The 18948-nt window shown below is 46.4% G+C and overlaps 1 protein-coding gene across 1 annotated transcript in view; it reads left to right on the forward strand.

The window, feature by feature from the left end:
* SCN10A (sodium voltage-gated channel alpha subunit 10) overlaps positions 1–17770 on the forward strand; it is an 87850-nt gene extending 70080 nt beyond the window's left edge. The window contains exons 21-27 of the mRNA XM_043442367.1: positions 4058–4180; positions 5386–5670; positions 6394–6447; positions 7301–7438; positions 7692–7796; positions 12924–13194; positions 16080–17770. Coding sequence (XP_043298302.1) covers positions 4058–4180; positions 5386–5670; positions 6394–6447; positions 7301–7438; positions 7692–7796; positions 12924–13194; positions 16080–17341 — 2238 coding nt within the window. The 3' untranslated portion in view covers positions 17342–17770. The remainder of the gene's footprint in view (positions 1–4057; positions 4181–5385; positions 5671–6393; positions 6448–7300; positions 7439–7691; positions 7797–12923; positions 13195–16079) is intronic.
* Positions 17771–18948: the final 1178 nt, after the last annotated feature.

Raw genomic sequence — 18948 nt, forward strand, 5'->3', positions numbered from 1 at the left:
GCAGCTAGTGCAAAGAAAGTTTAGCAAGGGATCTGAGAATAGCCCTGCATACCTGTGATCCAGGTAAAGATCTAAACAGTACATGATTCCAACACAACAGTGACCATCAGGTGAGTCTTTAGGTCCTTGGTCTCCATCCAGAAGGACCACTTTCTACTCTCTGTTTTTTACATTCAAAGCAAGATAGTACATGACCTTGAATCCACTGGCAGGGCTTCCAGACCTCAGGATGCTAAAGATTGCCTGGCACAGAGAACCTGCCCTCCCTCTGACTCAGTGATCTCCAGCCTTTGCTATGCTCTAGAATCAGTTGGGGAGCTTGTAAGAATACAGTGAACAAACACTCCTCTCCCCAGAGATTCTGGTCTTACTGGCCCTAGATGGAGTCCAGGCATCAGTGTCTTGTGAAAGTTTCTGGGCATGTCCAGTGTGCAGACAGGATAGAGAACCACTGAGCTTGCACCCCTGGCATTTCCCCAGTGGCACTAAAAGTGACAGAGGGCCCCACTGGAGAGGTGGTGACCTGGAGCTTGTGTGTTCAGATGAACTTGTGGCCACTGGCCCTGCATTAGGGGATTTACCAAGGGCCTCCCACACATTAAACTTGAGATTTCTCAAAGCTCTGGGGAGACCATACTCAATAAAGTCTCCTTATAGTTCTTCTAGCCCCCAAAGCCCCGAGAGAGTGCCTCCTCTTCTTAACCATACAGTCCTTTATCTGTCCAGGCTCTTGCAGTCTTGGCTTTTCAGGATGGCTGCCTGAGCTATTTGTTCACTGCTGCATGTCTGAGGGTCCCTGCAGGCAGGGGGAGGCACGTGCTATGTTTGTCTCTGCTTCCCACACTCCCGCAGCCATCGGTGCCAAGGTCTGCACATCAGAGGTGTTAGGAAATGTATCTGTATTTGGTGCTTGCCTCCTGAAGCTGGATGGGGTCCAGTTCAGAACATTCTGTCCAGCCTCCTGTGTTGGCAGGTCCCCCATAGCAGGTCTGGGCACCCAATTCTCTTCTTTCCTGATATGAATGCACTAGCAGCATCAGGTCACTGTATCACAGGGATTAGCTGTGAGGCCTGAAATCTGAGTCACAGGTGATAATTTTGTAGGTTATCAAATAATTATTCATAGATGAAAGATAAATGTTTAATTCCAGCCACCCACCCTTGTTAGGGGCAGTCACTCCTAAGTAGGTCTCACTAGTTTCAGTCCTAATCAGCTGAAATGGTCACCCATTCATCCACCCATTCTCCTACCAATTCTCCTTCTGAACATCCATCCCTTCTTCCATCTATCCAACCATTCACCCTTCCTTTTTTCCTTCCTTCCAAATATCCATTCATGTTTACTTCTCCTATTTATTCTCTGTCAGTCTTCTCCCTCTGTCCATCCATCCATCCTCCTTCTTCCTCTCTTCCCTTCTGTCCCTCTGTTCACCCTAACTTTCTATCCATCCATCAATTGGTTCTTAACCCTTCTCTTTCTATCCTTTGATTTGTCTTTCTATCAAACTGTCCAGTCGTCTAACTCACTATTCATTCATTCAAGCACCTTCCATCCAAGTATCCTTCTATACATTCATTTCTATCTTTCTATTCTTCCTTTAATCTTCCTCATCCACCTATCCTTCCTTTCTTCCACCCATCTGTCCATTCAGCCTCTTTCCTTCCATTCATCCATCCTGTCAACCTTCCATCCATTCTCTCATCTCTTCCATTCCTCTATCCATCTACTTTTTCATTCATCCATCAGTCATTTTACCCAGCCAGCCATCCTGCCCCAATCCATCCACCCCATTTATTCACTATGTCAATTCTTTTTTGCCTTCTTTCTTCTATCCTCTCTTTCAATTCTATCATATCCATCCTTGTATCATTTAATCCATTCTTCTATCCAATCATCCTTCAACTTTCTTTCAATATATCTTCCTTCTTTCTTTCCTTCCTTCCATCTACCCATCCCAACATACTTTTGTCTTTCTTTCAATTTGTCAAAATGCTTATTTATAACTACAGAATATAAGATTGTCTTATGAAGTGCTCTGGGAGAGATAGACACCGAGAAATAAAAATTCCCTGTCTCCAGAAGTTTATACTTTAATCCTCCAGCAGATAAGACACACAGAGAGAAATAAACATATGATGATTGAGGATGCTGTGAGCACTGCTGGAAATAATTAGTGTCTTAGGGACATAGAGACATAAACCTGCATCTGCTCTGGGGGTGGGGTAGCTGGGAAGGCTTCATATAGAAGTTGGCATTAGATATAGAACTTAAAATGAGTGGGAGCAATAAGGTACAAAAAGGGGTGGGGTGGCCAATTTAATTAAAAGATGACCCTGGGCAGAGGCACAGACACAGATACATTTAGGGAATTATTTGATTTGGGTAGGATATATGGATGATATATGACTGGAAAAGCAGGCTATGGCCATATAATATAGGCTAAGGAGTCTGGAGCTTGTCCTGAGATGATAAAGCATCAGGGAAGGTTGGGAGTAAGGGAGAAACATGATCATAATCAAATTTGCAGTGGAGAATGAATGGGATGGATGCAGCAGCAGGGCCTAGAGATCAGTTGAGAGGCTTGTGGCCTGAGATGTAGGAATGGAGTTGGACTTGAGCAGGAGGGCTTTGATGGAGAGGCCCCAGCTCCTGACTGCCCCAACTACTGATTTTGCAGGCCTCCTGGGGACTGAGCAAAAGACTGAACAGGGTCCAGGATGGAACTGGCCCCCAACCTCCTGTTGTCAGTCAGCCAGGCAGCAGGGTGCCACCTGCTGATGTCTGGAGAGTTGCCTAGATGAAGGAAGGGGGTCCTTCCCATTCCAGTTTTTTGTCCTAGTGGAACAAGCTACAATTCAGAGAACAGGCATTATTTGGGGCTCTAGCACCCAAGTGTAAACCCTTTCTTTTCTGACACACCCACCCAGCTATCAAGACAAGCTGAGCCTGAATTCAGCCCAGCAGTCATGGTGCGTTTGGGGTCTCCCAGGATTGGGTCACAGTCTCTGGCAAGCTCAAGTCAATGCATAAGGTATCTCTCTGGAACCGTCAAAGTTCCTGAGAAGCATGGCCATTTTTCCATGTCAATTTGGGTCATTTGCAGTCCTTGGTCCAACACTTAAAAAATGCAAAACTGACTGACCAACAGGGACTCACAACTCAAGTCATTATACCTCAGCGGTCTGTCAAAGCTGAATCTCCTGACCCCATGCCAGTCATCCTTCCTGAAAAACTGCAGAGCTGTGAGGGCCTCAGAGTTCTCTTAGTCTGACTCCTCACTTTACAAAGGGTAACAACTTTTGTAAACCTGGACTAGCAAGGCACTGACCAAAGGGCACAAAAAAAATTAGCGTTGAAAGGGAAGTAGACACCACCCAGCTTCTCCAGTGGCTAAGTGGTATAAAATCTGCCTGCCAATGCAGGAGACACAGGAAAATTCCCTAGGTCAGGAAGATCCCCTGGAGAAGGAAATGACAACCCACTCCAGTATTCTTTCCTGGGAAACTCCATGGACAGAGGAGCCTATCAGGTACAGTCCATGGGGTCAGACGCAACTGAGTGACTAAAAAACAACAGATCTCACCCAGCCCAGGACTCTCTCCCTCCCTCTTTTCTGAGCAAATACAATTGAGACTCACTTTATATTCCTCAAGATAGATTTTCAGCATCACCCCCATGAAGGGCCAGCATCTCTCCAAGTCTCTGAAGGTCAATCAAATGTTAAAGGCTGTTGGGACCTGGCTAATGCCCCTGGAGGGGAAAGGGAAGGCTGATTTACTACACCAGGAGCTTGACCCCCTACATACCAGGGTGTGGCAATGTGAGAGACTGAGATTTTCTTGAACAATAGTTCAGATTAATGTTGAATGAAATCTTTCATGAAAGTGAAGAGATTGGACTCTTGCTATACCTCTCATTAGAGTTCAGAATAAGGTGGAAGCCAGGTTGACGGCTCCTACAGAGTAGGGAGCGGGAGGGATTTCCTGTCTTTTTCCACCAGGGCCAGTTTAGGAGCCTTAGGGTGATGCTTTTGCTCTCTGCCTGCTCTCTTGTCAGATCTCACTGACAAGCCTCATAGCGAAGATTCTGCAGTACTCTGACATGGCATCCATCAAAGCCCTTCGGACCCTCCGCGCCCTGCGGCCACTGCGGGCTCTGTCTCGGTTTGAAGGCATGCGGGTAAGGCTTATCTCCTAAGGGCTCTGGCCTGCAGCGTTCGGTGTCCACGCCACCTTTATGCTCTGCGCCCCACCCCCACAGATCCCCACTTTCTGCCGTCACACCGGTGCTGCTGCAGTGTCCTCACTCTCCTGGTTCTCCTTCAAGTCCCTCTGTAAGCGCTCTTTGCTTCTCACATCCAACAGGACCCAGACCTCACTCTCTCTTGCGCTCAGTGAGGTGACCCTGCTTCACGGCTTCGCAAGCATCTCTGATCTCAGTCTCCCACTCTGCCTTTTGTCCTTATTGTAAAAATCTTCACAACATCCCAAGCTCTTCATCTTTCCATGACAAATAAGCCCTGTCTCTGACACTCCATTTAAAGGCAGTGACACACAGCAGCTTAGCCACCAACCACCAGCAGGGATCTTCTCTTCAACCCAGCCCAATCATTTGTCCTATGGATTCTCTCCTTTGATCCATCCCTCTCCTTATCCATGGCTTCAGCCTCCACCTTGCCCTCCCTGTCTTCCTCAGAATGGAATGCTCACAAGCCTGGCCCTTGTCTCACAGAGGGACAAGGGACTGCTCATTTTTCCCCTCCCCCTTCCTCATAATCATGAAAGTCCCCTGGTACAGAAAGCAAAGTTTGCTTTCTTCCTCTACCATTGCCTCAAAAAATACACAGTACTTTCAAAACAAGTGTGGACTTTTAAAATTAACTTGTATCTTTACAAACACTAGGAACTTATGATTGAAATATTTTGATATTTATTTTATCTCCAGGTTGCTGATTTACAAATCAGCAAGTTTGTGAATATGAATTTGGGTTCTCACTGATGATTGACCAAAGTGCACTATAAACTATATTTTATAAAAAATATACTTTATAAAATAAAACAAAGTTCTCAAGTCTGTGTGTGCAAGTACAGAACACACTTGCACCCCTAACTGAGCATGTATGTACTTATAAATGTGTCCTCAGTTTTGAGGAGAGACAGTGAACCCTGCCCGGAATGACCTTGAGAGAGAAGGTATAAACCCATCTTCAGCTGCCCAGTGCCTCTGTCTTCTGACTCTGAATTTTGGCTGTGATTAACCCACTTCTCTTCCTTCCAAAGGTCACTGGCTTGTGACACAACCTGAATAAATGTAGAAAGAATTGCAATTTAGCAAGAAGAGTGAAGCATTGGTGGGGTTCCAGGTCTTTTTGCCTTTCTCCCCAGGTGGTGGTAGATGCCCTGGTGGGCGCCATCCCATCCATTATGAATGTCCTGCTCGTCTGCCTTATTTTCTGGCTCATCTTCAGCATCATGGGTGTGAACCTCTTCGCGGGGAAGTTTCAGAAATGCATCAACAAGACCAATGAAGGCTTTCTTCTTGTGCCTTGGTCTACTGTGAATAACATGTCTGACTGTGAACGTCAAAACCACACTGGAAGCTTATTTTGGGTCAATGTAAAGGTCAACTTTGATAACGTTGCAATGGGCTACCTCGCACTTCTGCAGGTGGTGAGTCCTGAGATCAACCTTGTCCCTTCCTTTGGCTGCTCAATAAAGTGGACAGTCTAGGATCTCCCAGAAGATGCTATGTGGAGACTCTGCAAGGGATAGCACTCAGTGTGAACTGAGATTATTCCCTATTCCTACAGAGGACACTGTGAGGCTAGAGGAGCTGATCAGTGAGTGTGACCTCACAGTGGTACAATTAGACCAATGTGGGCTAACAGAATAGAATAAAGGGATGAGCCTGCCATGGGATTGTATCAGGTGATAATTTAGAATTCACTACTTTTACAAAATAGACCTGATATAGTCACATAGACTAAACAGTCTTCTACTGCAAATCATCTCCTATAGGGTAATAAACTATGTTCCAAGTCTGTTGTAATGACAAGTAACGCTGGCTTGTGAATGTCAGTGACATTCACACTTCCATTCATTAATCCCTTGCCTTCATCCATTTGTCATTCAGTGTTGCTGCAGTTACTTATATGTTTGTCACGCAGTTACCCAAAACTTCCTGCACGCAACCATTTGTTCACAGATTTGTTCCACAACGAGTCCCTAAGTAGCTATGGCATGACAGGTTCTGAAATCAGAGACATGTCAGAACTGGCTCCAGGGAGTGGGGAGGAATGCTCTATGAGAAAAACAGACAAATAAGTGAATCAAAATAGAGGCCAATGTAGATGAATGGGCGGACACTGAGTGGCCTCTGCTTCTTGTTTCCAGGCAACCTTTAAAGGCTGGATGGACATCATGTATGCAGCTGTCGATTCCCGGGATGTGAGTCTCAGCCTGCAGTGCCTACTGCCTCTCCCTCTGTGCATCCCACCCACACTAGTCTATTTGAAATGGAGTGAAATCGGCCTTGGTGCTGAAAGAGGCGATCACCTAGCAGTCTGGCACTATCCCCCAACCTGGAACAGTGGCCAGCGGGCCCTCTGTTGGATATTTAAACTGACCTAGTCTTCTAGGCTTCTCAAGTTCTTCCTCTGTTCACCACTGAGGAAATTATCAGAGAACCTCTAAAAAGACTGTGTGTGAGGGTACTCCCTGGGCAGAGGTGGGGCCAAGAGCAGTGTAGCTAGAACTATGGAATTTCAGACACCATCATGGCAGCCGATGGGTGGAGATGGGTGCTGTTGGGGAAAGACCCTTTCCTGCTGGGGCAGAAGACACTACGGACAGCCTGTCCCATATCCCCCTCGGCCCACCTCTGAGTTCACTCTCAGGCCCTGTTTCTGATTTTATCTGAGATTTGATTTTCTTCAGTGCCCCAGAGTTTGCTCGGCAGCTCCTCTTGCAAGGGCAGAGGACTGCAGGTCCACAGGGGTGACCCTCACACGTAAGCCGTGGGAGTCTGTGGACAAATGTCCTTGCTTCCTCGTCCCTTTGAAGTACAATTTTGAGGTGTGTTCTGCAGTCCTTAGAGGATGGAGCGCCACTTGCCTCTGATGATGGTGCTGCCTTCATCCTGTTGCTGCTTCCCTTCCCCCTCCCTCACTTCTGCTTCCTGGGATCACCTCCTATATAAGCCCCCTGCACCCAGGTCCTTGTCTTGGGGCTCAGGGTTCTTTGGGGTTACCACAGACTAAGATGCCCCCTTGTTCCCATGCCACCCCTTGTCTGCTCACAGGTGAACTTTCAGCCCAAGTGGGAGGACAACGTGTACATGTACTTTTACTTTGTCATCTTCATCATTTTTGGCGGCTTCTTCACACTCAATCTATTTGTTGGCGTCATCATTGACAACTTCAACCAACAGAAAAAAAAGATAAGTGGGGCTCAAGTGTTTCTGTAGTAGTGGCAAATCTTGGACTTCCCATCTGTCCCCTGGCCTCATGACTGAGGCACCACTAGTCAGCCCCCATGCCTGACCAGGAGCCCAGTCTTGGCCTTTAGCACCAACACTGACCTTGGCCCCCTGATGTCAGCCTTCATCCGTGTCTGGAGTCTGAGCCCAGAAAGGGCTGAAGACTGCCACTGGGGGCAATAACAGTGGTGTGTATTACCCTGTCTCTTTGCACTTAGGAGGCCAGGACATCTTCATGACAGAGGAGCAGAAGAAGTACTACAATGCCATGAAGAAGCTGGGCTCCAAGAAGCCCCAGAAGCCCATCCCACGGCCCCTGGTGAGCCCCAAATCCCCCCGCCCTCCTTTAGCAGAGCATGTCTAAAACTGCAACGGGACAGCCCATGCCTGTGCTGGTAGGGGTCTGACCAGAATTCTCTGTGGAGGAGGACATCTAGTTGAGTTTGGGGATGAGCTAATGAGAGTTTCCAGGCCCCAGAAAAAAAAAAGTCTGCAAGAAGCAACTCTGGTCTTCTGGAGTGAACATACTCCTGTAGATGTTCCAAATAGACCTGTGAATGAAAGCAGTGACTTGTCCAACAGGCTTAGTTTTCCAGCACCAGATCAGAAACAGATTAGGCTAAATGATATTAAGGATGGTTCAAGACCTGAGATGAAACGTTTGTGATTATGAGTCATGATGTAGGTTGCAATGTATCTCCAGGCTCACCATCATATTCCACCCTATGCTTACAGGCAGACAGAGAGGAAATGGCCAAACCCAGCCCTCCTGGGATCCTGGGCCTAGTCACGGTCATGGTCAGGTGACACAATAGGAACCAAAAATTATCCCACTTTAGCGTTTAAAGACTGACCAAAGCTTAGCACCATACTCCCCTTTGATTCCTTTGTTCACTAAGATCCATGGTTCAAGCCCATTAACCCTTCCCCACACAAGGGCAAAGCCTAAGGACTTCAGCAAAGGTACAGGTCTTTTCCTAAATGAATCAGGGAAATATACATTCTGTTGGTCAAGGCATTAGGATTTTTAAATCAAGGCAGGGGTTTGCATAAGTTACTAAAAACTTAATGAGCACAAAGTCTTAAAAACATTTACAGGAGGGGAAAAATGCTGTGATCTTTCATACACTTTGCTTGGAAACAGTGATCACAAATGTATTACTACTCTCAATTCTGATAAGATGTGTTACAGTGGGGAGTGAGAGGACATTCAGATCTCTGTAGGGGCAGGGGTTTCCTTCCAAATCCAGTGTAAGATCAAGATAACTGGGGTTGAATTAGCCTGAAGTGAGTCCCTAAGGTTCAGCGAATATCCCTCCAATGTCCAATGAACAAGTTCAAACTTAGAAGATGTAGATGAAAGGCTGAGCCCAGGCAATCATACTCAAGTAGGGGTTACAGGAGAAGGCTCCTAAGACCTACTGAGAAGCAAGCAGCTGAGTCCCTGCTAGTCTATACTGATGGCTAGACTGGTTTTGAATCCACATTTGAACAGACAGCAAGGTGTTCTCTGCTAGAGGCAACCCTTGGTAAAATCATGACAGCTTGGGGTACCTCTCCCTACACACTTGCTCCATCTCTCTATAACATCTCAGCTTCTCCCCTCTCATCAACCAATCCCACATGCCATCACAGCTTCCTCCTCTCAAGGAGGACAATTTCCTTGGGACAGAGTGTGTTTCATTTCCAAAAGGGACCATGGAGAGGGTGCGGTCTCAATACAAAGGTAGTAATCTAGTGTTGAAATTCCAGACAGTGCAATAGGGGTGGAAGTTAGTGGTTGAGCAGGAAGACCTACAACAAAATCATCATGTTTCCTAATTGTGTGCACCAACCCCAAGGTCCTCCAAGGGGGGCACTGGAGGAAGCCTTCCACGTGGGTGAGAAAAGTAAGACCTCATAGCCCAGCTGAGTTCCTGACATTACTCATCCCTTTAGATGGGAGAGGGGTGTATCATTAACCATCAACACTAATAACTCTAGTGGAGGAACGTGACTCTCTCCTTAATATTCTGGTCCAGGCATGGCCAACATTCTTTCCTTTGTTCCGTTCAGCATAGCTGAGGCAGGGTTGGAACATTTGAGCAAGACTTTGAGGCTTAGGGATGCCAAAAGGGAAGCCGGCAGAGCAGGACCCGAGCAGCAGTTGCATCTGGCTGGCCTCCAGGACCCACAGGCCTTGGCCCATCCTATCTCCTGGCTGGCACCCATATGGCAGGTGACACGTTGGCACCCACCCCCCACTGGGACAAAGCTGATCATCTGCCCTCCACAATGTCTGGAGCCAAGAAAGAAGTCCAAGCCCAAAGAGAAATGCCTGCTCCCATCTAAGACTCACCTTCCCAGGTCCTGCCTCATCCTCCCCAGATTACTGGCACGGGACTGGCCACCTTCTTCCCTAAGGGGTCCCAACAAGTGGAGCTGGTCAGGTAAGGTGCGCATTGGTGTAGGACTCTGCTCCACAGGTGCATGTGTGCCAGTTCATAGCAGGGCCAACCTCGGATGACAAACAGACCTCCAACACATGCATGTACATAGTACTCCTTGCCTCAGGTGAAGCCCAAGTTCTAAATCTTATGCTTCATCATAGCAAAGACAAAACCTTCCACAAGACTGGTGAATTTTATTCTACAACATTCCCTACTACAGAAATCACTAAAAGTAGGTTTCATATACTCCACTTTATAAGAAAATAATAGGCTCCAGAATATCACATCATCAGTCACCCACTTCATCATCTCTGAGAGCACCGAGGGTTGCAAAGAAGTGATCCCTGCCCACAAGCTAAGCCAAGAGCAGCTAGAAAGCTTCACCATTCCCCAGCAGCTGAGTATCTAAGACAAACATGATGTCCAGAACTTAGTCATGTTGCCTGCTCTGTTTCATTAGAAGTCATGAATGGGCCTGTATTTTTTTTTCACCATTTTCAGTGATGAAATAAAAACTACTAGTGGCTCAGCATCCCAGAAAAGATGAGCCAGCAGCTATGCCTGGAGCCAGGCCCACTTGGGTCTGATTCTTTGCTCAAACTCTGCAGGGTAGCATTCCATCCCCACTGTGAAGCAGAAAGCAGGAACCAGCCTCTATCACAGCCCTTCTCCCCTCTGCCTGCTTCGCAGCTCCTGGGAGCTCCCTTGTGAGACTCACTACAGGTTTCTTTCTCCTTCACAGCCACTCATGCAGAGCCCTGCACATACTATGTGTTCAGGAAGTCAGGAGTCCTTCTTGTACAGAATTAAGTGTAATCAACCTAGTGGAGTGACTTTATAATTCTATTTGAAGTGTAATTCAGTTGTCCATTCTGTTATCCATTCATTTATCTATCTAGTAATCATCTATTATTGCATGCTAGGTACTATGCAGACACTGGGGATAGAGCAGTGAGATGTTCCTGCCCTCACAGAGATGGAAGTCCAGTGACGCAGGAAAACAATTAGCAAAAATCACACACACGTTAATTCACAGGCTGGAGAAATTGCTAGGGAAGAAAGAATGGGGTGAAGAGCAAAGGGTACCTAAGACTGAGCCTGGAGGAACTCTAACATCTCAAGGCTGAGTAAAGAAGACTCAAAAAAAGAGCAGCCAGAGAGGCAAGAAAAAAATTGGGGAAGTAAGGCCTGCTAGGAACCAAGTAAGGAGCGTTTCAAGGTGGAGGATGTGCTAAATGATGTCAAACAAGTGTTTTGGGATTATGCATCATGGAGGTTATGAGATCTTAACAAGAGACATTTTAGCGACAGGATGGGGACAAAAGCTATATTGGAGGAGGCTGAGGAGTGCATGAGAAATGGTGACTACACATAACTCTTTCAAGAAATTTAATTGTGAAAGTGGGGAGAGAAGTAGTCTGGTAGCTGGAGAGAGACGTGAGGTTCAAGATTTCTCTCTAAGGAAAAGCTAGATCATTAGAGATTTAGCTAAGGAACTGAGAGCAAATGGCCAAGAGTGCTCAAGTGTGGCCGAGTCTCACTCATCAGTAATGAAGCAGAGGGATCAGGATGTAGGTAAGTGGTAGCAAAGAAGAGGGGGCAAAGGTGGGCTAACTTAATGATGCAGGTGTCAGAGGAGGAGAGGTTTTATGAGACACAGAAGGAGCAAAGGTCTGGGAGTGACAGTGAGGAATTAGAGGGACTTCAGCTCTGTCCCCAGCCCTGGGGTCTGTGGAGTGGGGAGAATAAGCAGTCAGTGAGTAAGAGGAGAAGTTTGCAGATCAAGGCAGGTGAGTTCCAGAGAGCTCAGAAGTGTCCAAGACAAGGTGAGGGAGGAGAGTAAAGTTGGAATCAAGAACTCACAGAGCAGTAAGATATTAACAGTGCAGGAAAGACTAGAGGGCCACACCAGGAAATTTTTTTTTTTAATGCCATAAAAACAGCCTCTACCCAAAATGATCTCTTGGTCATCCAGGCCACTCTGCCTCCCTCTAAGAAAGCAAATAACCAAGACCTGACTCCGTGCCCTGCTTAGACATCTACCCAGGAATAAAAAGAGCATTTATAATAATCAGTTGTACCACTGCACTTGACTTTGTATGCATGTGCACTACTTGACTTGACTCTCAATAATTTTTCAAGAAGTTCTTGAACTCTTGCTCTATGCAGGGCACTGCAGGAACACAAAATTAAATAAGACATGACCCCATCCTCAAAGAGCTTATTTTCTAGTAGAAAACTGAAGTATACATGAAACACTAGAACTCTAGACTGACTGTAAACGCTGTTCAGTTCAGTTCAGTTCAGTTGCTCAGTTGTGTCTGACTCTTTGCGACCCCATGGACTGTCCATCACCAACTCCAGGAGCTTGCTCAAACTCATGTCCATTTAATCGGTGATGCCATCCAAACATCTCATCCTCTGTCATCCCCTTCACCTCCTGCCTTCAATCTTGCCCAACATCAGGGTCTTTTCTAATGAGTCAGCTCTTCAGATCAGGTGGCCAAAGTATTGGAGTTTCCGCTTCAGCATCCGTCCTTCCAGTGAATATTCAGGACTGATTTCCTTTAGGATTGACTGGTTTGATCTCCTTGTAAAGGCTGGGGGTGGGGTAGGGGGGCCAAAGAAGGGATGAAATGATGTAGTATGGTGTGATTCAAGAAGATTCCCTGAGGGAAGTGGGGATTAAGGGAGATAGATCACTCAAGGGGATTTAGATGGCCAAGAGAAGGGACTGAAAGGGCACTGTAAGTGGAGGAAAGAGCACAGACAAGGACAAAGTGTCTGGTGATTTTATGGTGCCAGGAGTGGCAACCAGGACTTGAATTGAGGCACTGAGTTAGAACCAACCACGAGTGAGATTTTAGAAGATCAGGACTTGGCTTCTGTCAGGATGTGGAGTGTGAGGGAGACAAAAGAGACAGACTTTAAAAAACCCTTCTGTAAAGAACATGGCCTCTCCAGATCCCTGGTTTATGTTGCCCAAAGGCCTGATGTCCCATCTCTTGTTTTCTCAGAACAAGTACCAGGGTTTTGTCTTTGACATCGTGACCAGGCAGACTTTTGACATTGTTATCATGGTCCTCATCTGCCTCAACATGATCACCATGATGGTGGAGACTGATGAGCAGAGTGAAGAAAAGACAAAAGTCCTGAACAAAATCAACCAGTTCTTTGTGGCCGTCTTCACGGGAGAGTGTGTCATGAAGATGTTTGCCTTGAGGCATTACTACTTCACCAACGGCTGGAATGTGTTTGACTTCGTCGTCGTGGTCCTCTCCATTGGGAGTAAGTGAACATTGCATGTGGTTGGGTCACCAGCCTCTGCTTGGGGTCATTTTGACTGGTCTTTCAAAACCAAAGGGACAACTAACAAACTTCTAAAAACCTATATTGTATGTTAGAGGAGTCCAGTATTTGCTGCTTTGCAAGAGCAGCAGATTTAAAATGCCCCTGGGCCTCCCAGTGAGAGGTTCCACTGGCTTTCTCCATGATGCCTGAAGGGTATTCCAGCCGCCATTGTCAGAACGTGGCGGGCGGGGGGCAGTAGGGAATCTAAGATGATGGAGTTTCCAGTGGGTCTTATCTTTATGGCCTTCAAGGCAGAGAGTGGGTGGTGTGGTGTGAGGTGAGTCATAAAATACTTTCTGGAAAAGGAGGTGGTTGCCAGAAGAGTGCAGAAAGACTAAAAGGAGATTGTTCAAAGGAGATTCTTAAGTCAAGGGTCTGGAATTAACTCTCTGTATAACTGTCCACTTAGGGAATATGAGTGACAGAAAAGTCAAGGGACCAATGCCAAGAGATCAACGCTGTTATGACCTAGTCTGGGTGTTGTTAAATGACAGGCCCAGTATTTGGGGGTCAATGGCATTCAGAGAAAATGAATGGAGTCAGAGGCTCAAGTGGGTAATGGAGCCACCATATAATTGAGTGCTTGCTGAGTTCTGAGAACTGGGCTGGGATCCATGGATCTCCACAGCAGCCCTGGGAAGGAGTTTACTATAGTCATTTTATACATTTAATATGGAGCTTCAGAATTAAGGAAGTTATACAAGGTCATATAGTTTGTGAAAGGTGGAGCTGAATTTAGACTAGGCTAATGTTCTTTTTAACAAACTAACAGCCTCCTACCAACAACCAAGAGACTGTCCCTGGCCTTCATGTGATTTGCCAAAGTTCAGCCCTATAAAGGCCCCCAGCACAGCAGCTTTCAGTTCAGTTCAGTTCAGTTCAGTCGCTCAGTCGTGTCCGACTCTTTGCGACCCCATGAATCGCAGCACGCCAGTCCTCCCTGTCCATCACCAACTCCCGGAGTTTACCCAAACTCATGTCCATTGAGTTGGTGATGCCATCCAGCCATCTCATTCTCTGTCGTCCCCTTCTCCTCCTGCCCCCAATCCCTCCCAGCATCAGGGTCTTTTCCAATGAATCAACTCTTCGGTTTACTTTGCATTATAAATATATCCTGACCTGTTATATCATGACCTGCTTACTTTTCATGTCAGAGCATAGCTATAGATTTAATTTTCCATTGATTTACCATCAAGAGCTAATAGCCTCTAAATACAACCTGGCAGCACTTAATCAGTCTCTCTATCCTGGTGCTGAACCACATCCTTGGGTTGTGTTTGTTTGGGGAGTTGAAATTTATTTTTATTTTTTGTTTTGTTTTCTTTTCCTATTACTGCTGGGTTTTCTGGGGTTGGGAGGGTTGCTTTGTTTGTTTTCCTTCCAAAGTGAGAGACTGTGAAAGCCATTTTTTATTTTATATTAGAGAAGGGAGCTTGCTTATGTGACTTCCCATATCAGTTCTATAGCAATAAAAGATACACAAAGTGCAACATTCTATCCTGGGGCCACCTTAACTACTAGTTCCTTTGACCTACACAGCAACACCCATCACTGGCAGAAAAGACAGCTCGAAAACAAGTGCAAGAACCCATCAGCCATGCTTCTGTCCTCTCTGCCTTTCTTCCTTCCCACCGATAAGACATGTTTGGAGTATCTAATTGTTACAAGTATGAAGACTCATTCTCCCTTGTAGAGGTAGACTAGGTGGATGGCAGAATCTTAGTAGATTATAAAAGCACATAATGTATCTCACACTATGGGAAAATGCCCCAGTTAAACTGGACTTTGAGAGAGGGGCTTTCATAAAGATGTCATAGTACAAAATTATAATTATTTCCCAGTTCTCCTCCCATTTCCTTCTTCCTTCCAACATACTAACATGACTATCCATATTCATATGACAAAAAGGCAAGTAGGAGAATTGGATCAAGGGCACCCTGGCAAGGAGAGCGAGCTTCTACCATACCCCCTCACCATTTCTCCTGAGAGGTTTAGAATCCTGTATGACCTACAGGCCTTGCCTAAACTTTGGTGGTCTTAACCGGCCTCTTCAGGTCCCCAAGACAAATCTTTGAGTTAGATATCACATAAGGAGACATGCAAACTCTAGTTCATAATTTGGATTGAGGTGCTGTAACTGACCCTAAAGAAACTCATCACTGGGCCCTAACACAGAGTTCAAACACAGCTGGAAATGAAAGAAACAAATAAAAGCCATTATGCAGACAGCTGGCCATTCAAAGCCATTCTGCTTTAGCTGTCAGCAAGTTGCCCAACTCCTCAGGCCCCTTATAATTTATGCCAGGCTCTGTACAATTATCCATAGGACCATGTGCCAGGAACTGAGTCAATCTTCGCAGTAGGAGATAAGGATATGAATCATAGAGGGTCCCGGCTCTCACAGAGCATAGGACCAGGGTGGAAGAACAGGCATGACCTGAAGGCTGAATGTTCACGGGAGAGCCAGGTCTGTGTCACAGACAAAGGACTGTCAGCGTGTGGAACAGATGCAGTCACCTCCAGCTGAACAGACAGCAGAACCATGGAGGTTGACTAGCAAGGTATCTGGATGTAGGGAAAGATAAGAACATGGTAGGAAGGGTGAGGCTGACTCGAAGGAGACAGATTTATGCAATGGACACTTACTGTACCCCTACTTTAGGCCAACCACTGTGCCAGGCTCAGAGGGCCCAGAGTGCTTGAATGTAGATGCTCACATGAAAGTCCACACAGGGCAGAGATGAGGGGGTGTGATCACAGCCAACTTTGTCAGGGCTCATGGTTGGAAGTACTAATCAGACCATCTTCTCTCACTTTTAAAGGCCTGGTGTTCTCTGCGATTGTTACCTCACTTGGAAGTTTATTCTCCCCGACACTCTTCCGCGTCATCCGCCTGGCCCGCATCGGCCGCATCCTCAGGCTGATCCGCGGGGCCAAGGGCATCCGCACACTGCTCTTTGCCCTCATGATGTCTCTGCCCGCCCTCTTCAACATCGGGCTGCTGCTCTTCCTCGTCATGTTCATCTACTCCATCTTCGGCATGGCCAGCTTTGCTAGTGTCAAGTGGGAGGCCGGCATCGATGACATGTTCAACTTCCAGACCTTTGCCAACAGCATGCTGTGCCTCTTCCAGATCACCACATCGGCGGGCTGGGACGGGCTCCTCAGCCCCATCCTCAACACGGGACCCCCCTACTGCGACCCCAACTTGATCATCAACAACAGCACCAGAGGGGACTGTGGGAATCCCATCGTGGGCATCATCTTCTTCACCACCTATATCATCATCTCCTTCCTTATCGTGGTCAACATGTACATTGCAGTGATTCTGGAGAACTTCAATGTGGCCACAGAGGAGAGCACAGAGCCCCTGAGTGAGGACGACTTTGACATGTTCTACGAGACGTGGGAGAAGTTTGACCCAGAGGCCACTCAGTTCATTACCTTCTCTGCCCTCTCAGACTTCGCAGATGCCCTGTCTGGCCCCCTGAGAATCCCAAAACCCAATCGGAATGTATTAATCCAGATGGACCTGCCCTTGGTCCCTGGAGATAAGATCCACTGTTTGGACATCCTGTTTGCTTTCACCAAGAATGTCCTGGGAGAATCCGGGGAGTTGGATTCGCTGAAGGCAAATATGGAGGAGAAATTTATGGCAACTAATCTTTCAAAAGCATCCTATGAACCAATAGCAACCACCCTCCGATGGAAGCAAGAAGACATTTCAGCCACTGTCATCCAAAAGGCCTATCGGAGCTACATGCGGCACCGCTCCAGGACGATCGCCAGCCCTGCAGGGGTGCCCAGGGCTGAGGAGGAGGCAGCATCACTCTCCAATGAACGCTTTGCTGCGCTCATAGCAAATGAAAACTGTGTGCTCCCAGACAAATCTGAAACTGCTTCCACCACATCTTTCCCACCATCCTACGACAGTGTCACTAGAGGCCTTAGTGATCAAGTCAACTTGAGCACATCTAGCTCCATGCAAAATGAAGGGGAGGCTGTCAGTAAAGAAGCCACTGGGCCCTCATGTGGACCCTCCAGCATGGGCATGTCCAGTTCGGATGTGTCCGCTGCTCCGTGATAACTTACCAACACCGACTCACTAAAGCATGCCGCTAGTCACAGTGTCACAGCTGGGCAGGGATGCAGTTGGTACCCACCTTTGGAGAAACCCTCACACAGCAACGGGAGTCAGAAGCCAAGGGCCTCTCCACAGTGACTTCCTTTTTCAATTTCAGTATCAGATGATGGGTTCCCTTACTTTCCAGAAAATGTCCCTGGTCCTTTTATTTTGATGGTGACTAGAGCTTATCTTTACCAAGACAAACATCTCAGGACCAGAACTTTCAAAGATATATGGCAAGGATGTTGCTAAAGGGCCAAGGTTGTCTTCTGTGAAACAGCACATAGAGATTGGCAGGGTTATTTAGGATTTTGCATGACTGCATGTTGAGAGCTGCCAGACAACTACTCTGGCCTAAGATAATACCTGTGGTCTATGTCATGAAAGGCCTCTGAGCTATCCATTAAAATTAATATTTTTAAAGATATGTCAAAACCAATGTTATAACTTAAAACATCATTTTAAAAAAATTATGTGACACTGATGTGTCGTAAATCATGTCTCATTCACTTTCAAGTTTCCCGATATCTTGCAATTTGCAGCTAAAGCTGGGCAGACAGGAAGGAGCACTGTCCTGGGAGCTTGTTCTCATCCTAGCCAATTCTTCCACTGCTCGCCTGGCTGACCTGGGCCAAACTCTTTCACTTCTGAACCTCATTCCCCATGGTGGCAGGAGTCAAAATGGATAGTCTCTGTAGTCCTTGCATTTCAAGTTGTAGAACTCAATGATGCCCTGTCCCAATTGAGATGAAGAAAACACTCTCTTCTGAGGCAACAATGGCCAGACCTTTCTACTGTCTAGCCAAAAGGCAGTTTTTGAATATATTCCAGAGCCTATTTGACATCTCATAGACTTTAAGGAGGAAGGTTTTCACATTCCCCTCCAGCCAGGACTCCATAATTAGTATAAGTGAAAGAAAAGAGACATTTTGAGAAAGATGATCTGGGAGATAAAAGGTAAGGCCAATGCTTTGTTTAATTCATCCTACAAATGACATTAAGTACCTATTATTTGACAGGCCCTGCTCTAAGCACAAGGCATAATGGGAATTAATCCCCCAGCGATTCATTGGACTTATGCAGTGGATGGGGTAAGGGTTGTCAGAGGATGATATTCAGGTCAAGAGCACATGGCAGGTCTTGAGATGAAAGAGAGTAAGAAGTTTGTGTGACGGCATAGGACATAAAGGCTCTTAATGACAGCTGTGATCTTCTATTAACTCTTAGGACATTCTCTGCCATGATGAGACAAGGATCAGGTCAATTCATTGATATATGCTTGATCATTTCATAAAATTTCCCATGTATTCAGTTACAAAACCTAAAGACTGGTCCAGCTTATGTGCTTCACAGACACAGATTTCCTGGGGCCTCACTCTCCTTTCCCTATCACAGTTGACCCATCAAAGACCAAAGAGGCTTTCCAAATGCTTTTTGGGGTTTGCAAGCACCCACAGAAGCAGATTAGTAAGATGATTATTTATTAATAAAAGAGCACACAACCAAATTAGTAATCAGAGAAGTGCAAATTAAAACCATAGTGCTATATCACTATGCATCTATCA

Source organism: Cervus canadensis, chromosome 22 (genome assembly GCF_019320065.1).
Source record: "Cervus canadensis isolate Bull #8, Minnesota chromosome 22, ASM1932006v1, whole genome shotgun sequence".
NCBI lineage: Eukaryota > Metazoa > Chordata > Mammalia > Artiodactyla > Cervidae > Cervus > Cervus canadensis.